The 19329-nt window shown below is 54.5% G+C and overlaps 1 protein-coding gene across 6 annotated transcripts in view; it reads right to left on the bottom strand.

The window, feature by feature from the left end:
- Positions 1–6594: 6594 nt before the first annotated feature.
- SLC25A25 (solute carrier family 25 member 25) overlaps positions 6595–19329 on the bottom strand; it is a 30702-nt gene continuing 17967 nt past the window's right edge. For 2 of the 6 annotated variants that reach the window (XM_054584319.1, XM_054584320.1), the window contains exons 2-11: positions 14037–14163; positions 13864–13951; positions 13145–13180; positions 12785–12896; positions 11343–11501; positions 10027–10179; positions 9611–9718; positions 9348–9515; positions 8707–8857; positions 6595–8619 (exon numbers count right to left, since the gene is read on the bottom strand). In XM_054584319.1, coding sequence (XP_054440294.1) covers positions 8435–8619; positions 8707–8857; positions 9348–9515; positions 9611–9718; positions 10027–10179; positions 11343–11501; positions 12785–12896; positions 13145–13180; positions 13864–13951; positions 14037–14163 — 1287 coding nt within the window. In that variant the 3' untranslated portion in view covers positions 6595–8434. Of the gene's footprint in view, positions 8620–8706; positions 8858–9347; positions 9516–9610; positions 9719–10026; positions 10180–11342; positions 11502–12784; positions 12897–13144; positions 13181–13863; positions 13952–14036; positions 14164–16433; positions 16692–19329 lie in introns of those variants that run through there. The other 4 variants (XM_054584321.1, XM_054584322.1, XM_054584323.1 and 1 more) reach the window with 3 other exon arrangements.

The following is a 19329-nucleotide window of genomic DNA, read 5'->3' on the forward strand; positions in this document are numbered from 1 at the left end:
GCTGCAGTGAGGTTTGTGGGTGCTGGTCGGGCTGGGGTGGGGGTGGCTTTGGATGGGGCCACTCCCAGCTTTGTTTGTCTAGTGTTGCTAAGTGCTACGCCTGAGGCGAAAGGCTTAGCAGGCTTCTTGTCACATAGTCCCTGGGACACCAGAAGGGAAGCTCAGAGATGGCCCAGCGTGTGGTCTCTAAGGGACTGACTGGGACTCTGGGTGGCGGTGGCCCTCTCTGAGCCTCAGTCTCCTCATCTGTCCAATGAGCATAATGATAGTGCCAATTTGAGGGTAAGTGGTGAGGGTTTGAGAACATGTAGAAGTGGCTGCCTCGGTTTCTCCCACAGGACTGGGCTGCCACCCCCCTGTTCTCGTTCCCATCATGGACATCTGTCATTGTCAGCGTGTGTCATGCTGGCTCCTTTGCGGCTGCTGAGTGCTCCTCTGCACATACAAGCACAGCCCAGCGGCCAGGCCCGCACTGGGGAGCCCTGCGGTGGCTCCCTCTCCCTGTCCCCCTGGGGGTGCTGAGCATGTAGGGCTGTGGGGACGGAGAGGAGCCCAGGCCTGAGGCCACGCCAGTCTGGCACGAGGAGCCACGGGAGCTGTCTCCGAGGGGCCAACAGGTGTCAGGGGCTCCAAGCCACCACTGTGTCCAGGAAGCTGTTCCTACATCATTGGTCAGGCCTCATGTCCCAAGGGGCCTTTGCTCCAGGGGCCTTGGGTGGCCTGTGGATGCCAGAGCGTCCCCCAGCAGGACAGGAACGAGGCCAGGAACGCCATGGGGTGCCGAAGGAGGGCCTTTCCTGCGTCCCTGCTTCCCCTGCCCCACTTTCCCTTCTCTTCACAACCAGCCTTCTGCCCTCCTCAAACCTCGCCCAGGTGACGTGGTACCTTCCCAGCTGCTAAAGGAGGCAGACATGCCTCTCCTTTGTCTCAGTCCTTCCTGCTCCTCCTGCTCAGCCCGCAATGGCATCTCGCAGCCTCGGCTTCTGCTTGAGGCCCAGTCCGACGACGAAGGAGGCTCCCGGGTGCAGGCGGTGTCCCTGCTCCCTGCCATCTCCCTCCCCTCTGCCTGTTTCCATGTCTCAGAGATGCTTTCTATTGTCTCCACATTCCGCGAAGGAGGTTATGGTTGGTGGCTGAACCATGCTGGGGACAAGGGCCTGACTCCCGACTGGGGCCTTCCCCTGCGGCTACTGCAGGCGCTCCTGCCTCAGCCTCACCGTCTACTGAATGGTCACCCTGATGAAAAGTCCAAGGACTGCGCTAGCCAGACCCCATCTCTGTGGCTGGGGCTGGAGCCTGGCTAGTCAACCCAAGACCACCATAGGGGACCCACTGAGCCCTGGTTCTTTCACTGAGCATTCCCCTCACACATACTAAAAGGTGACAACCCTGCCTCAATTTTCCTAAGTGTTCCTTGGCCTGGCCCCCTGAGCTGTTTTTCCCGTGACCACCAGAGGGCAGTAGAGGATATGAAATCCTGTAGAAGATGACAACGAGGTCCGGTGCTGCCACCTTTTGGCCCACTCCGGGACTGCATCTGCCGCGGGCAGTCATCCAGGGACTCTATGTGCCCATCCGTAAAATGGGTTTAGCAGTGCAAGAGCCTGAAGATGAGCAGGTAGGAAAACCTACATCTTCCAGGGGAAAAGGCCTCAAGCCAGGAATCCATACTTCATCTTGGTCATGCTCAGGTCCCCTATGGCCTTGATTGTAGCAGAAGGCCTGAGGTGGAACAATGCCACTGCTCACGGTGACCCTGGGCAAGCCCCACCCTTGCCCATCCTCGGACAAGCACTCAGAGGTCAGTTAACTTCCCTGGAGTTGGTGCCATCAGAGTCGATGCATCCAGCGGCCAGCATGTGAGGGGCACTTCTGTGCAGCCAGTGGGTCTGCTGTCTGTTCTCAGAACACACTCCCTGCTCTGCTCCCACCCAGCTCCCCAGAGCTCACGGTCAGAGCTCCCGGAAGTGAGAAGGGGCGAGAGTGGTGAGGATGGCAGGATCCCTCCTCCCTGGGAGTCAGGAGGTGAGCCACGGCCTCGGGTCCAAAGATTGGAAGGATTTTGTTTCACTTTTCCTTCTTTGTTAGTGTTAAATTTCACCTTGATTATACAAATAATATTTATTGTACATAAATAGAACCAGCAAATAAGCAAAAAGGTGATACCAACTAGTACCATCCCAACACCCAGGGATACCCACTTCAATCTTTTTTGGAGCACAGCCTTCTACTTTATTATTATTTTTATTTAAGATTTTATTTTTTTATTTTTAGAGAGAGGGGAAGGGAGGAAGAAAGAGAGGGAAAGATGGCTGCCTCTTGCATGCACCCCTGCTGGGGACTGAACTGGCAACACAGGCATGTGCCCTGACTGAGAATCGAATCCTCAACCTTTCAGTTTGCGGGAGGACATCCAACCCACTGAGCCACAAGGACCAGAGCTACTTTATTTTTTATGTAGTTTACATAGAATGCGCATATAGATATATTTACATTTTATATGTAATAAATATATATTTACATATATATCTAACAGTTAAATGGGGCCTATTTAGTGACAAGCACTGTTTTAAGTTTTTCATATATATTGTCACATTTAATTCTTACAACTCCCTATGAAGTAGGTACAAATATTTTACAGGCATCAGAAAGGTCAAGTGAATTCTCCGGTGTCACGCATAGTAAGTGGCAGAGGCAGAGTGTGAACCCGACCTCCTGGCTCCAGAGTCTGTGACCTTCATCACAGTGTCACATGGCTCCTCTCTCTCCAGATGAGTTTTATTTTAAATAAAAATTCAGGTCAGATGGTAGCAGCTCAACCCCAGATTAGACACTGTTCTCCCTCATCCTTATTAATGACTGTGTAGCATTCCATAATACACAGCGTTCCACTGGATGACTCTTCCCTGGTTTATGTAACCAGTCAAGTGGAAGGACTTTATGGGGCAGAAGCGTCTTGTCTAATAGGAACAGGAGTTGTAGCGCGCTAAATGATCGCCCTGAAATATATCCGAGTCCTATTCCCTGCAATGCGTGAAAGTTACCTTATGTAGTAAAGAGAATTTGTGGATGGGATTACATCCATGGTTCTGAGATGGAGTTTCCTGAATTAGCCAGGTGGGCCCTAAATGTAACAATGTCTTCTGGAGGGGCAGACTTGACTCCAGAAGCAAGAGGCTGGAGTCATGTGAGGAAGAGGTCACAAGCCAAGGCATACAGGCGGCCTCCGGGAGCCAGGAGAGGCAAGGAACTGGGTTCTCTGCGAGGAGAACCAGGGCTCCATAAGGAACCAGCGCTGAGGATGCCTTGATCTCAGCCCAGTGAAATTGATTTTGGACTTTCAGCCTCTTAGGGCTTTAAGAGAATACATTTGCGCTGTTTTAAGACACACTTTTTAACAGCAGCTGTAGGATACTAATTAATACAAATGGTACCAGCCAGTGCAGTCAGGGAAGACAGCTACAGCGACCTGATGGTGGGCAGCCCTGTGGGTGTTGGTGTCTTTCTCTATAAAATGAGAGGGTGGGGCTTGGGCTCTTTGGCCTGTGTGGGCGGGGCCAACGCGCTCTCATCAGCCTCCATGACTGCTGTGGGGAAATAAACGTCCTCCTGGGTCTCTGCAGCTGTGCTGGTGGGGACAGCCAAGGGCCAAAAGAGATCATTCCTTTGTGGTCACTGCCCAGCCCAGAAGCTGAGAGCAGGAATCCTGGGCTTCTCTTGCCCCCTCAGGGGACTGGAACAGGCCTCTGATTCTCTCTGGCCTCAGTTGTCTCATTCTCAGTTCCTCCTGCCCGCCCCCCCCCCCCCCGCCCCCGCTCCTGCTGGCCCTTCCCATCCAGCCACTGTAACTGGGCCGTGCTGGTCTGTTCCAGCTTCCTCACCCACAGTGGAGACCAGGGACCAAGGTCCACACAGGGCGGCTGGGCCCAGCACACAGCCGCTCCCCGTCTCACCCTTCCCCTGCATTCCAACGTGATCAGACCAGTTAGATTGGGCAGCCCAGCCAGGAGCCGAGGTTGGGGCCATGGCCTCAGAGTCAGCCAAGCTGGCTTGAATCTCAACATTCACCCTGTGTGAACCCAGATGCGTCCCTCCCCTCTGAACTGTAAGAAGGTGCTGGGCCCAACTGAGGCTCAGAGAGGCATGAGATTTGCCCAAAGATCCACTGCCAAGGTGCCAGGATTGATTCAAGCACAGGCCTGCCCAACTGGTTCTCGGTGGCCTCCTGGCCCAGAGCAGCCAGGGACCAGGTGTCCCTCAGCAAATGTCCCTAGAAGTGGATCATGGCACCATTCCAGTTCCAGCTTCACTCCCAGGCATGCAGCATGCTGGGGGTCCCCTGACCTGCATGTGAGGACCTTGCTCAAGGTGAGGTCCTACGCAAGTCGCTTCCCCTTTCCGAGCCTTAGTTTCCCCATCTGTAAAACGGGGCTGTGGTGGCAGAATTACCTCCTAGAACCACTGAGGGCTAAGCGAGGTCCTGCGTGGGCAGTGCCCCAGCTGGTGCCCCATTAATGTTGCTCCCAGGATTTAGAGTCGACCTTTCATCTCTAGCTTCAGGAAGGAGGTTGAAGACCACACTCCGCACAGCACAAGTGGCTTCCCCGCCCACACCCTGCTCTCCGCTGCGGATTTCCCCTCAGATGCCAGAGATCCCTGCGCCACATGAACTTCCTCACTGGGAGGCTGGAATGGAAAGCATTTTGGTGGAAATTACTGTGTGTCTTTGGAATCCTGGAAGGGGAGGGGACCTGGGAGAAGAAACTACTTATTAAGGACCAGCCATTTCCAAAGTCATCTCGACTCTTTCCAAGTAGCCCGTCCAGGCAAATATGGAGGTTGGAGTCCACAGTGCGGCCCACCGGGCTCAGATCAGGGATCAGCAGGGCAGTGTCCCTTCCGGAGGCTCCAGGGTTGAATCTATTCCTGGTCTTTTCCAGCTGCTAGAGCTGCCTGCATTCCTGACCTTGTGGCCCCTTCCTCTGCCTTCAAGGCCAGGGCCCTGGGCAGACTCCTTGCACCACCTCTCTGGGCTCTTCCCCCGCCTCCCTCTTCCATACTGAGGCAGACCTGGGGCTTATCTGGCACCACGCAGGTCATGCAGGCTCATGTCCCTCTTTTAAGGTCAGCTGATTAGGAACCTTAATTCCATCTGTAGCCTTAAACCCCTTGGCCATGCCACCTAAGTCACAGGTTCTGGGGACCAGGACACGGATGCCCTCGGGAGGGGGCGTACTTCTGCCTGCCACACCATGAAACTTTTGTATGGGTTTCATTCAACTAGAAAGTATTCATTAAGCGCTGAGTGGATGCCTGGCACCCGCTGGGAAGAGCAGGGAAGAGAGCCAACAAATCCTCCGGGCTCTGGGGGGAAACATGATAAACCAAGGAAAGAGAACAAGTGGAGTTGAGGATGAAATGCGCTGAGAAATGAAGGCCTGGGTTGGCGGCGGGGCAGGCCTTCTCCATAGGAAGGGGACAGGCGGGTAGGAAGGCAGGCTGGGAGGGGCTCAGAGGGGCAGCCTCCTCCCAGCACCTCCCACAGTTAACATCGGTGCTGGGGAAGCCCCTCTCCCAGAGGGATGGAATTGAGCATCTGGGAGGAACCCAGGCCATTGTCCCAAGGGGAGGATTGGATAGGATGGGACAGTCTGGGGGGGGCAGTTTGCCAAGACCCAGTGGTTGAGAAATGATCCGTGCCTGTGACCCTGACCCAAACAACAGAGGCAAATGACTCATTAATCTGCCGGGGCTGACAACTCACCACCAACTCGGAGGGCCTAAACAGCAGAAAGCCCTTCCCTCCTGGTTCAGGAGGCCGGAGGTCTGAAGTCAAGGTGCTGGAGGTGTGGTTCCTTCCGGAGGGTCCGAGGGAGAAACTGTCCTCGCCTCTCCTCTCCGTTCAGGTGGCTGCCAGCACGCAGCCCTTGGCAGTTCCGGCAGGCGCGGCACTCCAACAGCCGGCTGCCGTCACCGCCCCCTCCACGTCTCTGCTGGGTGGCTGTCCAAGTTGCCCTCTTGTATGACACCAGCCACTGGATTTCACCTAATCTGGTGTGACCTTGTCTTAACTGGACTACATCTGCAAAACCCTATTTCCAAATAAAGCAACATTCTTTATTAGCGGACACAAATTTGGAGGGGCAACTATTCAACCTGGTACAAACGCTATGTGCCAGTTTCACCCATGGGCACAGTTCCGTGCCTCCCTACAGCCTCTGAATGTCAGAGCTCTGAGCAGGTTCCCCAAGCTGCTTCGTGCTGTCCCCGACCCGCGGCACCCAGGGCTACCAGGGGATCAGACTGTGGGCCATTCTTTAAGGAACATTTTATTGAGTACTTTGGGCATCGGGCACTATGTTAGGGCTGCACACACAGACCTGGGGTGACAGACAGAAAGTAAAGTGGGATTTCAGCATCTGAGTCAGAAAGAGGGACAGCACCCCAAACCCAACAACGTGCATTTGACAGAGGGAGTGTCTCTGAGAAACCCAGAGGGGGTGGCTTTCTTGTTTTCTATGATGAAAAAATTGGGTTCTTTTTCTAACATGTCAATACCCCACACCACCTAAGTCGAGACAGAAAAATCGGCTCTATCATCAGCTTTGAAACTTTATTAGAAGGCTGTTTTAAATGACAACTTCCAATTCTTAATTTGCTTTTTCATCAATTCCAGTTATAAGTATATTTATATATAACAGTAAGTTTTGCATTGATCTTTGCATCCTATTTAAATTGTCCTCACTGGGCCATTCTGGTGGAATGAAAAGTGCAACTGCGAGGCTGCAGGCCGACCGGCGCTAATGAGCAGGGCAGCAGGTGGGGGAGCCGGGGGGGAGACGCCCGCCTCACAGGTGGGGCGGGGAGCTGGCCACCCTCTCCGCTGACCCCCCTCTCACACTCACAGTGATAGGCACCGCGCTGCCCTGGCATTCAGAAAGGGGGAAATACAGAAATCCTTCTGGTCCGAAAGAGGATTTGGACTTCCATGTTTAATGCAATTGAGACTTCTCCTGCTTGTCCCGCCCCCAATCAAACCCTCAGATCCTAAGGCTTCTTGGGTGCAGGCCCGCCCCACCCTGCCCTTCTTCTGTCGGGCGGGCAGTGGCTGAAGGTCGCTCCCACAGCCACTCTTTCTCTCCTCAGCCCACCTCTCGGGTGTTGGAAAGGTACAATCAACGATGAACATAAATATGAATAAAAAATGAACTTGAAAATGACAGGCTATTAATTAAACAAATCTATAAAAATAGTTAGGACATAACTCTGTTCAAATAAATATGAAATAAATAGACTTCAAGCGGTGTGACAGGGTGCATCAGTGGAATGTGAGGCTGGTCCCGCTGTGCCCCAGCTGGGATTGGACACACATCCCCAGGGGCGTCAGAAAGACTTTAATGCAGTCAGCCAAGCTACTTGCTTTGTTTTCCCTCTGGAAGCACGAAACTTGCACATTTGTCCGGCTTGTCTTTCTGAACAGAGCCCCTTTTCCAACAATTTACAATTAAGGCCACTGACCCCTTCTCCTTCTCTCACCAGGCATGCAGACATGGGGCAGAAACTGGCCTTCCCACGACAACGCTGGGCCCCACTGCCTTCCTGCCGCCGCAGCAACAGAGATGGGTTCTGAGCTCAGGCCAGCCCTGCACAACTCCAGGGCCAGCTCAGAGCACCAGGAGGCCCCAGCCGCAGAGCAGGGGCCTCTGGGTTTCAGGACCAGCACAAGCCTCCCGGGAAGCCATGCGCCAGGCACCAGGCAGCCAATGGCGGGGTTGGGCCTTGCCCCTGCATGCACACGCATGTCAGCGCCCAGGTGAGGGGGAGCCCACAGCCAGCCTCCTCCCTCTTCCCCGTGCGACCGAGCCACAGGCGATGCTGTGCGCCGGGGAAGTCCGGGTCGCGAGGTCAGGTGGAAGCAACCCTCCCCCTTCCATAGACTGAGGGGAGAGGAGTGAGGTGGGCCGTGGGAGTGGGCTTGTAGCCCTCCTCCTACCATATGAAAACAGCAGTGAGGAAGAAGCAAAGTGGGCACGGCGAAGATGCCCAGCAGGCTGGGGGCAAGAGCCCATGGCCGACGGTCTGGGCAGGAGGAAAAGATGGAAGAACTAAGCCGGCCTTCAAGCCCTGCTGTTTGGCAGACCCTGCAGGAAACGTCCTGTCCCTACTGCGCATAAGCCTGTGTCCTGCTGACCCCTGGGCCTGAGGCACACCCACGGGTCTTCCCTGGGACAGGCACGAGGGCTGGCCGTGGTCAGCAGGACAAACCAGGGGGCCTGCCAGCTCTCCCCCCGCCCTGTGGGTGCGTCCCAGGGTTTTCACAGCTTGGCTTAAGTCAGCTTAGTGTCGGCACATTCACAGAATGAGATGGCTACACATCCCGGGGCTGCAGGCCCAGGATCTGTGAGTCCGCCGGGCGGGACTGGCCTCCCTCCCGTCACCGAGACTGCACGCCCAGCGTGATCTTCAGGTTCTCGTACACCACGTAGCTGATGCTCACGGCTGGGATCACCTTCATGAAGTTGGGTGCCAGCCCCCGGTACAGGCCAAAGGCTCCCTCGGTCCGCAGGATCTGTCTGAAGAGGCTGCTCATGGTCACCTCTGGAGCGCCCTCAATGGAGGCTGCAGGGACGGAGATTGTCTGTCAGAGGCCTTTTGCTAGCTCCTCCCTGGATCCCAACCTGCCCAGGGAGATGGGTCCAGCCTTACCTTGGGCCTGCATTCGGGTCCTGACCAGGGCCAGTGGGTAGCTGGCCAGTTGGCCACAGGTGCTGGACATGGTGCCGCAGGCCAGGAGCACAAACACCCCAGGGTCTGCGCTGTTCACCGCATAGCGCTGCAGCCAGGCGTTCTTGAGTGTCTGCAAGGGGAGAGGGTGCAGGGGTGAGCCTAAGTGCCTGTGAGCCCCAGGGGAGCTTGTGAGGCAGTGAGACGCTTGGGGGACTGGGGTGGGGGCGGGGGCGGTGCAGCTACTGGATCCCTATCACGTGGGATCCCTGAAGCCACTGTAACCTGATTCTCCTGGCCTGCCTGCCCTTTGTTTCTGCTGTCACTGGGGATTCCTAGGTAGGTCAAGAAATGGAGATGAGGCAGGGGCAGCACTCCAGGAGCATCATGCTCTGGAGATCCCTCTGCCAAGCCTCTAGGGGGCAGAATTTGGGAGCGGCTGGGGGCAGGAGGCCCTTGTAACGAACAGATGAGTCTGAAGGAGACACTCTTTGGTGCTGGTTCCTTGTCCCAGCCACTGCTGGTGGTCTATCAGGCAGGAAGACAACAGGCAGGGATGTGATGAGGAGGGGGTTTCTGAATCTTCTATCAGTTCAAGGGGCCTGAGCCTTCTAGGGCCTCACCTCGTAGACAGCGAGGTCGATCCCAGCGTAGGGGATGATCCCCAGCATGTTGGGAACATAGCCTTTGTAGAAGGCTGCCATCCCTTCTCTGGCCAGGATCTTCCTGGCACAGTCCAGCATGCCTGAGTACTGGCCTGTCTTACGTAGGGCCATCCGGGTCTTCAGAACCTGCAGAACCCAACCGAAGTGACAGAAGCGTGAGCACGGCCCACCCCTCTCCCTCAAGCCCACGCACACTGCCCGGGACCACAGCAGCCCCTCACCTCCATAGGGTAGATGCTGCTCTGAGCGATGGCCCCTGCCAAGGACCCTGCCACAAGCCTCTCGTGAATCCTCAGAGTCTCCTGGTCACTCCCAACAAGACGCTTGATCTACAACAGGGAGCAAACAACTGATGCACCCGAGAGACCCGGCACCCACCCCTGCCCCACCCTTCCTCACAGGACCAGTCAGGTTCAGAGGAGCACAGTGTCCCTGGCCCAGGGGATGCTTCCCAAGAACGGAAGGAACTGGCTCACAGTGGAAACAGCAGCAGAGCTGTTTACTCCCACTTTCTGCCTTGCCCTGCTGTCCCTCGGGTGCAGGTTCTGGGGCATCAGCGGGGCAGAGACCTCAGCCCAGGGGAAGCTCAGCAGGTGGCCACCAACCGACAACTTTCCCTTGGGAACCAGGTCCTCACCTGCTCATAGGCCATGAATTTGATGGCCGACTCGGGGGCAATTTTGAGGACATTGATGCCGTTGCCCCGCCAGAGTGACTTGGCCCCTCCCTCTCGAATCATCTGGGTGAAGCCGCCCACGATGCACATGTTGTTGCTGCGGGAGGCATGGACCTGAGGAGGGAAAGACAAACGGTCAGAAAGAACTCAGTGGCCACAGGGCGGCTGCCATCCTACAAAGCGCTTGTTCTCACTGGCTGACCACCACGGTCGACAGGCAGGCTCTTTCCGCTTGTACTGCTGTGAGACTCAAATGCGGCTACTCTAGGTCCAGCTGGGTCTCACTGTGCACCCACTGTGTGCCAACATTGTGCTAAACACCTCCACAAGGACTGTGTTGTAATAAAATTTAAAAAACTGAGCTTTTTATTATGGGAAAATTTCAAGTATGTACAACAGTACAGAGAATTATACAATGAGCGCCCAGGAAGCCATGGTCAGCTTCCACAACCATGAAACCAGAGCCAAGCTGCCCCCGCGCTGCCCCACCCCCGCTGGATTACTTTAAAGTATATGGCAGGATAGGCTCATTTTACCCAAGTGAAATGCTTTCAATATCTACAGCATCCCTGGGAAGTTGGTGACGAAACAAACTGACGAGAGCGGTGATACAAGCCCTTTGGCTCAAAGGAATAAGTCCTGGGGATCAGGCGACTCGCCTGGGCTCACACAGTTGTGCCCCTGGGGTGGGGTGGCCACACTCTCCTCAACAGGCTTTAAACCAAGGCAGGCCCAGGGGAGCAAAGGGCGAAGAGAAGGATGACATCCTTTCTGAGTAGGAAAGTGCCAGAACAAGCGTGGGGACAAGGGGCAACTGGCCACTGTTCAGAAGGTGCTGAAGTCCAACAGCGCACACTTGTGCCGGGTGATTTTGCAACCCTGCCCCTGACGTTGGCTTAGCTTATCTCTGCCCTGCGGACATGGAGTCAAGGTGCCTGGGCCAGGTGAGCGTGTGCTCACACCTTCCCCTGTGTGTGAGGAAGTGCCTACAGAAAGGTTCTTGCCACACCCTGTTCTCACAGGCTTCATCTGTCCACATTATACCCTGCAGTGTGGCCCCTGACTTAAGGGCCTCAGATAAAATTAGATCAGCTATGTGCAAAAGGTTACCTAGGCCTGGACATACCACTGCCTTTGTTCGAGCAGTAATTCCAATCCAGTGTATTGGGACAGAAAAATATGGGCCCAAAGCAGGGCCTTAGACAAAGGTGGGAGACCAGCCCACCACAGAACCGCAGGGTGGACACCAGGAGGCTCAGGCCTACTTTCCCACCTACCTGCATGAGCACTTTGAGCCTGTCCAGCGGGGCTGTGCAGGTTCTGGACACGGCCCCAGCCCCACCTCCGGCCACTAGGTGTCTCCACCACATCCCGGTCTGCCTCTCCTCCACTGTGAACTCATCAGGGACTGTCAGATTCTCACCTACATCAAAGATCTGCAAGGAAGATCAACAAAGCATCAAACAAACAGGCCCTGATGCTTGTGGCAAAGCTGCTGGTGGACAGCTAGGTCCATAATGTTCCACCGTATAGGATGGCTGACACCCCGAGGAGCCACCCAGATGGTGAGCACGCCAAGAACTGTGGGTGGGCACCTGATGCACCTCCCCCCTCACTGTGAAGGTGGCAAAACTCTGGTCCCTGTCTGTGGCCTTGGAGAGGCCCAGGTACAGAATGTAAGAGCACAGCTGGAAGAAAACAGTTACAAAACCCTGCAGACAGCCTGGCTGTTGCTGCCAGGGAGCTCCCGCCAGAACAGCTTACACAGGCATTCCAGCGGAGGATCACCAGGCTGGCTGCACTGAAGCGACTGAGTCAGGGGTAAGAATTCTCCTGAAACCCGATGTGTAACCGGATCGCGCTGGCAGAACATTATGTAAGGCCGCAACTGTGCATTGCCCTCCCTTCCAAGTGGCATCCCGGCTGGTCAGACAGAGCCAGTTTGGCGCTGGCCTCGGGCTGCAGGCCAGACCCACGGGTCAGTGGTCTGCATAATTTTACCCAACAGAGAACCAGGCGTCCCCTGAAGGGGAGACCCTGGCCTGGACACTGCAGGAGACAGGCCGGGGGAGTCCCGCAGCCTCCCCTCCTGGAGCTGACAGCCCAGGCATATCACGCTAAAATTGGGGGGTGCTTGGCCAAGACCGGCAGGGAGGGATGCAAGAAAGGGGCTCGAGGGCAGGGCCTCCATCTGGCCCCTGCCAGTGAGGGTTCCGATCTGTATTTCTCAGCCACAGCTCCGACAGGGTGAAAGAGCAGCATATGTGGGATGCTGGGAACATACTCTTCTGCCATAGAGAGAAACAGCACACAAAGGGGGATGGCGGGGGTAGAAACATAGAGCGATAATACCACTTGTTCCCCGGAGAGAGCCCTTCGCGGGGAAGACTCTCACTGGCTTTGGAGGGGTGCTTGAAGTGGGCCTTGAAGAACAGGCAGCCCATGGGGACAGGGGGGCACCTTTGTCAGGGGAACCATGTGTCTGGGGAATGGTCAGGGAGTTCGGGTGGGCTGGAAAATGGGAGACAGAGGGGGCATGCGGAGGGCCCCGTGCGGCTGGCAGAAGAGTGGACAGTCTCGCTGTTGACAAGGAAGCAAGCTGGGACCGCCACCCCCACCCCCCTCCCCATCCCAGGATGGGGACTGATGCTGGGTGAAGCGGACCCTGTGAACAGACAAGGGAGAAACCGCCTTCAGGCTGTAGGAGCACGGGGCTCACCGTGGAATGCTTCCAATACAGGATGATCTCGGGGATGTTTTCCACGGGATGCAGAAGGTGGTAGTCTCTCCACTCGTTCCAGTCGATGGTCATCGTGCCATTTTTATCCATGCTGCAAGAGGAACGCACGGTTGCCCATGTGTAAAGAAGCCCCACCTGTCAGCAGCACTTCCCTCCTCCAGGTGAGCCAAGGGCAGGCCTGTGGCCGCCGAGGGCACCTCTGCCCCGATGAGAAGAAGGCAAGGTGGCTCCGCACCTCACTTTGCACAAAAATGGCATAAATGGCCCACAAGAACCCCATTCTGATCAGGCACAGAGGTGAAGGATGGAGGCAGTCACCAGGGTGACATGGATACTTACTAGGTGACAGGGCCCCAGAAGTGGCCCGTCCGTATTCTGACAGACAGACAAAGGAGGATGCAGAGGAGAGAGGAGAAACAACACAAATAAGTGCTCCAAGCAGATGTTAGTGAGACAGCCACGCAGCACGGCACGAGGACGCACCCCCCATGGCAGCCGGGGAGCGGGCACAGGAGGCTGCTGTCCCCGACCAGCCGGCCTCAGGGCACAGTGATGCGGAGAGGCTCAGCCAGGAGAGGGAACTGCTCCTAGGTCTACCCTATGTGACTTCCCAGCACAGTGACAGCTGTGCCACCCCCCAGGACCACCGCTCCCCTTCAGCCTGCTTTGGGGGCAGCACACGTGATTATGGTGTTGTGTGCACCTGAAGTGGAGGGCTGCCACGTGAGCCCCCTTCCCTTTATGACCAGGTAAAGAAGGGTGTTCCTCGCTCACCTTTCACCTACTTGAACCACGAACCCCCCCCCCCCCCCGCCACTACTCTTTTCTCTTTCAGGGTCACTGGTGATCGGGCACACTTCCAGGTGACTAGTGATTCTTCAAATGAGAGCTGACCTGAAACGTGGGGAGGGGTTACTTATTCATCCTTCCAAACTACCAGAAGCCGGAGTTAGGAGAACGGAGTCAGTAATACAGAGAATGACACCAGAGTTAGTGCACGAGCGTTCCTTTCATGATAGTTTCGTTACACCAATTACAGAGACGGGCTAAGCACGCACCTCTTGAGAATTTTTTCTGCCTGTTGTTCGGATATCTTGACCCCCAGGTCCCGCAGGGACTGCATGATCTCCTGAGCGTCGATGCGCCCTGCAGCGACAGAAGCCGTGAGCTGGGAGCCAGGCCCAGGGAGCGCCCAAGGCCAGGCCAGCCGCTGGCTCGAGGCAGCACTCACCATCATTCTTTTTGTCCAAACTCTTGAACACCAGCCTCAGTTTCTTCTCGTGATCTTGGAGATAATGGACAAACTCTTCAAAGTCTAGCTGCCCATCGAGGTCTTTATCGCCAGCTTGCACAATTTTCTACGAAATAAAAGTAAGGTTTTGTCTTTTAGCTCATGCACTAGCTTGTCCCTTGTGCTGCCCTGTTTCCCAGAAACGATTGTGCTAACCTGTGAAAAGAGGTGGCCCTAGTCACCCAAGAGGCTCCCGTTGCTGAGGGTTGGCCAGGACCCAAGCATGAGCCCACCCTGCTTCCCTCACAAGCAAAGAGGAAATGGTGCCCCCCCTCCCCCGCACCCTGCCCCCTCAAGGAGTCCTTCAGTCAGAGGCCAGCAGTGGCAGGCTTGGTGAGTTTTCATTCCTTGCGTTCTATAGACCAACTCGTTGTGCCACCAGGGTCAGCTGCTTGGCTCCCCTGCGGCGCTATCCCTGGCGCTGGGCCTCAGCCCACATGCTCTCTGCCCAAGTGTGAGGATAGCCTTGGAGCTCCAGATTCCACCAGGGAACTCTGAGCGTGCTCTTTTTATCCCTACAAGTGGCGGTGGCCCAAGAACAGTCGGGTGGCCCGGCTGAAGGTATGGGGCAGAGGTGGCCCCTGCCAATGCCTGCTTGGCAGCCAGAGAGAACTCGAGGCTGGAGAAGCAGTAAGAGCCCCCGGCAACTATTTTTGGGCATGTGCTTGCTTGATGGTGCTGCCAGTCTCCGGTCTCGGGATAGCCTGATGATATAACCAACCTCAGCTCCCTCAACTAGGTGCTGACCAGCAGGGGACTGCTACTTAGGTTAGTGACCCAAGAGGCTTGAAGAGACCCTGCGGGCCTGGGTTCTAAGCCATCGGTCCTGTTGAATGCATTACCTCTAGTAACCTGCTGAATCCTCACAATCAGCTCTAGGAAGTAGGCACTATCACTTCCCCCATTTTACAGTGAAGGAAACAGAAGCTTGAAGAGGTTAAGTCACTTATTCTAGGCCACATAGCTAGGGAAGTGGTGGGCGGGATTCAAGCCCGGCTTGTTGGACTCCTAGGCCACCTCCCTGGAGATCCTGCTGCCACCCAAAAGATTAATCTCAAGAAGGTGGGGGACATACATGAGTCACTCCAACCCAGCAACACCCCAAAAGTAGGAACAAAAATTTCCTAAGGAAGATGCTTATAATCTTCCTGTGTCTACCAATTCTCGCAGTGAGAATCCATTCACTATCTACAAACCAATATGGGTTTCAAAGTCTTTTGACCAATGGGGTTGGAAACTGACAGACCACTGGCTGTCCAATGATTTTAATCAGTCTCCCTCTGAACCATGTGACTGCTCTCTATGACTGCTTAGCCACCAAGGTGCTAGGAGGAGGCCTGGGCAGATACCATGTCACCTAACATGGTCCCAAGAACAATGCAATGGGTGTGGCTGGAATGTGAGACCAATGTTGGTATTTTATCTACTATCTGAAGTTATGTTAACTTCCTGAGACATTTGTGCTCTAGATTTATGGCAGGGGCGGAAACAGACTCCACATGTTGTTTAGGGAGGAGGTGAATGGTGGGAACAAAGCACTGTGGTATCTGGCTGCCCTGCCACCAACGCAAACCAGTCACCTTGCTGGGGTGGGTGCCCTGTGATACAGGAGTGCTCAGGGAATGATTTCAAAATGATCTCCAACTCCTTGCTTCTACCGCAGAACAACTGGTCCTATTTCTGTCCCCCTCTCAGGATATGCAGATCGCCATCCCCTGTAACCATCTGACTCCTGCCACCACGAGCACTGGGGGAGGGCATGGAATTGGATTAACATAGAAGCTGGGGTAGCACTTTAGGAGGCAAGCAACCTCCACAGCCTGTAGCTGTTTCCTGTCTTTAAAATGGTAATGATATCTGCTGCCTCCCTGCTCCAAAGGGGCGTCTGCCCCCCACCCCCCCACCGCCAACCTCACACATTGGTTTGTTTCCCCCCGGGCAGAGCCGGGCCAGCTCCAGCCTCCGCAGCTCCGGTCCCCACTCCTGGGCCTCCAGTAAGAAGCCTCTCAGCCTCTCTCCTGCTGTGTCCTCCTGTCCTCCTCCCTTCAGCTCAGAGAAACACCCCACAGCAGCTGGACTGTACCCCCTTCTCAGGAACCCCACTCCCACCCCCAACAAGAGAATTCCTTTCCATCTCTCTTACAAGTGGCTTCCCTATAATTCAAGCCTTCCTTGGAAGTCACATGAAAGGTGGCCATTCCCGTGAAGTAGCCCTTTCACCAGCTATAGCCACATGACGACCGGGAAAAAAATTCCCATTTCACAAGTGTTCTCCCACCAGCACTCATCCATTCACGCAACCAGCACTGTCTTTCCCCCACACACACCCATACACACCTGCTTCCACTGGCGGAAGGTGGAGAACTCCTGGGAGGGGATAAAGACACTGAGTTTGAAGATGGACTTCAGCTCCGAGGGAAGCCCCTTGGACTCGAAGTACTGGAACTCGGTCTGGGCCTCCCCGATGAGCGGCACGTACAGGCACAGGCAGAGCATGCTGGCAGGAGAGCCGGTGCTCAGCGGCCGGCCGCGGGAGCAGTGGAGGCAGCGGGAGAGCGGGAACGAGGCCGGCCGGCAAAGCGCGCAGGACCTGCCGGGGCGCCGCAGTCATTGGCTGCGTAGGCCCCGCCCTCTGACTTAAGAAGAAACTCGGCTCCTCTCAGTCCCGCCAGCAGCCAATGAGCACAAAGCCCTCGATTGCTCAAGAGAGAGACGCAAAGATCTGGGCTGCCGTCACGCTCGGCTGCGTTCCCGGAGTTAACTCTTCCAGGACGGGGCAGAGCTCGCTGCCTTCCCTGTCTCCAGTCCAAGCAACCCTTCGCCCTCAGGCTGCCAACCCCGCCAAACGAACAAATGGCCTTCAGCCTGTTTTTTCACAAGGTCTCCAAATACGTCATACAATACGACGATTTTCTCCCCTTAGTCAATCATTCCCAACGGGAAAATAAGTGGACGCAGGGGCCGAATCAATGGTCACTGACAACGGCCCAGTTCAGCTGTGAGGGCAGAAGTGCGGGGTGGGGTGGCGGAGGGCCAGGTCCCCAGCCACCGATGAAGTGGCCACACCGTGGCCTCCTCATCCGCAGCGAGCTGCCTGCCCCAGCTGGCCGAGCCCTGGATTCGGGCCGCCTGGCTCCACAGCCTTCTAGGTACAGCTCCGATGGGCTCCGGTGACCCTTCCCAGGCCACCCACCTGTGAGCCCACCCAGTCCCCTGCAGGCGGGATCCCCCGGGGATCCCACAGACTGAGGAGCCGAAATGACGGGGCGGATGAGGACGCTTCAGGCTAAAAGGTCACTGAGCTAAGGGACATCCGGGCAGCATCAACGTGGGGGCAGCCAGGGCCTCCCTGAGACCCGCGCGGTAGTCTTCAGCGCCCCGTTCCCTCAGAGCACGGGACAGTCCGGTGTAACTAGCTGTCTAGCCTGGAACTGCGCTGTTCAACAGGCATGTGGTGAAACTTTAAATTAAATGAAATTAAAAGAAAAATTCAGTTCCTTCTCTAGTGCTCCACAGCTGCAGGCACTCAACTTCACCCCTCCACCATCACAGAAAGCTCTAGAACGCCCCTCTGAGGTAAGGATGAGAGAAAATCTCAGGGCCCTGGAAGTCACGACTTGATCTTCGCTTCAGGGTGATCCTCCCCAGGGGAGCCTACGTCTCCCTCACTCCTTCCCCACAGAAAGTGTCAGAGATTCGTGCTGCGGAGGAAGGAGGAAGAGAGCACGTCACGAAGATGAAAAGGAAGTCGGGCTGGCTTGTTCCTGCTCCGACGCACCACTTCCTAATATAGACCGACTCGCGCTCGCAGGAGGGATAAAAACTGGCGGCTACCCTGTGGGGGTCAACCACAGTAAAAGGAATTTCTTACGTTGCTAAAAAGCTTTCTGTGAAGACTTTAAACTTGAAAAAAGGCTTTTAAAAATAAGATGATGAAGCTCACGCTGTATAGCATAAAGCGGATTTCATGAACTTCTATGACATTTCGGCCTCTCTACAGGAGATCTGCCGATGAGTCTATATAAACATTATGACCTTGGGCTTCACTAGGGTGGGTCCAATCAGCTACCCAGAGACAGCTCGGGCAGGTTACCACTTAAATAATCCCCACAACACTAAACTGTCTAATCCAGAATGTTCTGTTTTGGGGCTATTTTTATCTCTACAGTTGGGATTCTTGAAGGCAGGAGACTACTGTTTCAAACACTGGTACCTCCTGGTGCAGAAGGCGCTCTTGCCTTGATCATGGAAGGTGCTGGATATAAGCCGTTTCTGAAAGAATGAATCAGGCCTGGCAGGCCTCTGAGGCTCCAATGTCAATGTCATCCATCTCAACAAGATAATGCATTATTATTTTTATTTTAGAGGAGGTTCACATCTATAAATAATACAGCTGAATTTTAAAATGCTGATGTTCCTTCGTTAAATTATTTACATTTGCTTCTGAAACAAAAATAAATTACTTAGAGCTGTTGAAGTGTTTCATTTCAGCGATGGCTTCAGTCATTCTAAATAGCAAGTATTTTGACCGAATAAATAGTCAACTGGAGCTGTTCATTTCCTAATACACTATGTTTTTCAAGTAATTTTGGTTACTGTACCACTGGGTTTTTTCTTTTTGTACTACTGAGTTTTATGATGTATTTACAAGACAAATCAGAGAACAGATTTAAAAACAGTATCAAATAAAAGGGAAACCTATATTTGATATATAAGGAAAAATTATTAAAACACTAATCCAATAAGAAGAGCAACCATTTTCTAGAGAAAATAGAATGGAATTTCCTTGATTATAACAAAGCTTACTACTTCACGGACCAACGGTATCAGGAAAAGTTTTCTGAAAAATTCTGCTTGTGCTTACCAAGATGTTATTTTTCAATGCCAACATGAATCCTATTCCAATGTTAATTTTTAAAAGCAGTTACGACATTGTTACGATGCAGCTGTGATCAAGTCCAACAGAGTGTCTTTACTGGACAAACTTGATCTGGTGTATAGCCACCCATCCTGAGTTTCACAGTCACACAGAACTCCATTTTCACGTAGAAACTGGGGATTCTTCCTTCCCAAGTAAGACAATCTCCAGATGCCCAGTGTCCAAACTAAATGCTTTGTCCCTGGAATTATCTAGGGCCCGACTCTTGTTACAACGGCCACTTAAAACAGCACCCAAACCCAACACTGCCAAAAGGAGATTTTAGAATTAGCTTCTAAAGAACCGTTGCCAGGC

This window comes from Pteronotus mesoamericanus, unplaced genomic scaffold (assembly GCF_021234165.1).
Source record: "Pteronotus mesoamericanus isolate MK-2021 breed Mesoamerican mustached bat unplaced genomic scaffold, CSHL_Meso_final contig_78, whole genome shotgun sequence".
Lineage (NCBI taxonomy): Eukaryota > Metazoa > Chordata > Mammalia > Chiroptera > Mormoopidae > Pteronotus > Pteronotus mesoamericanus.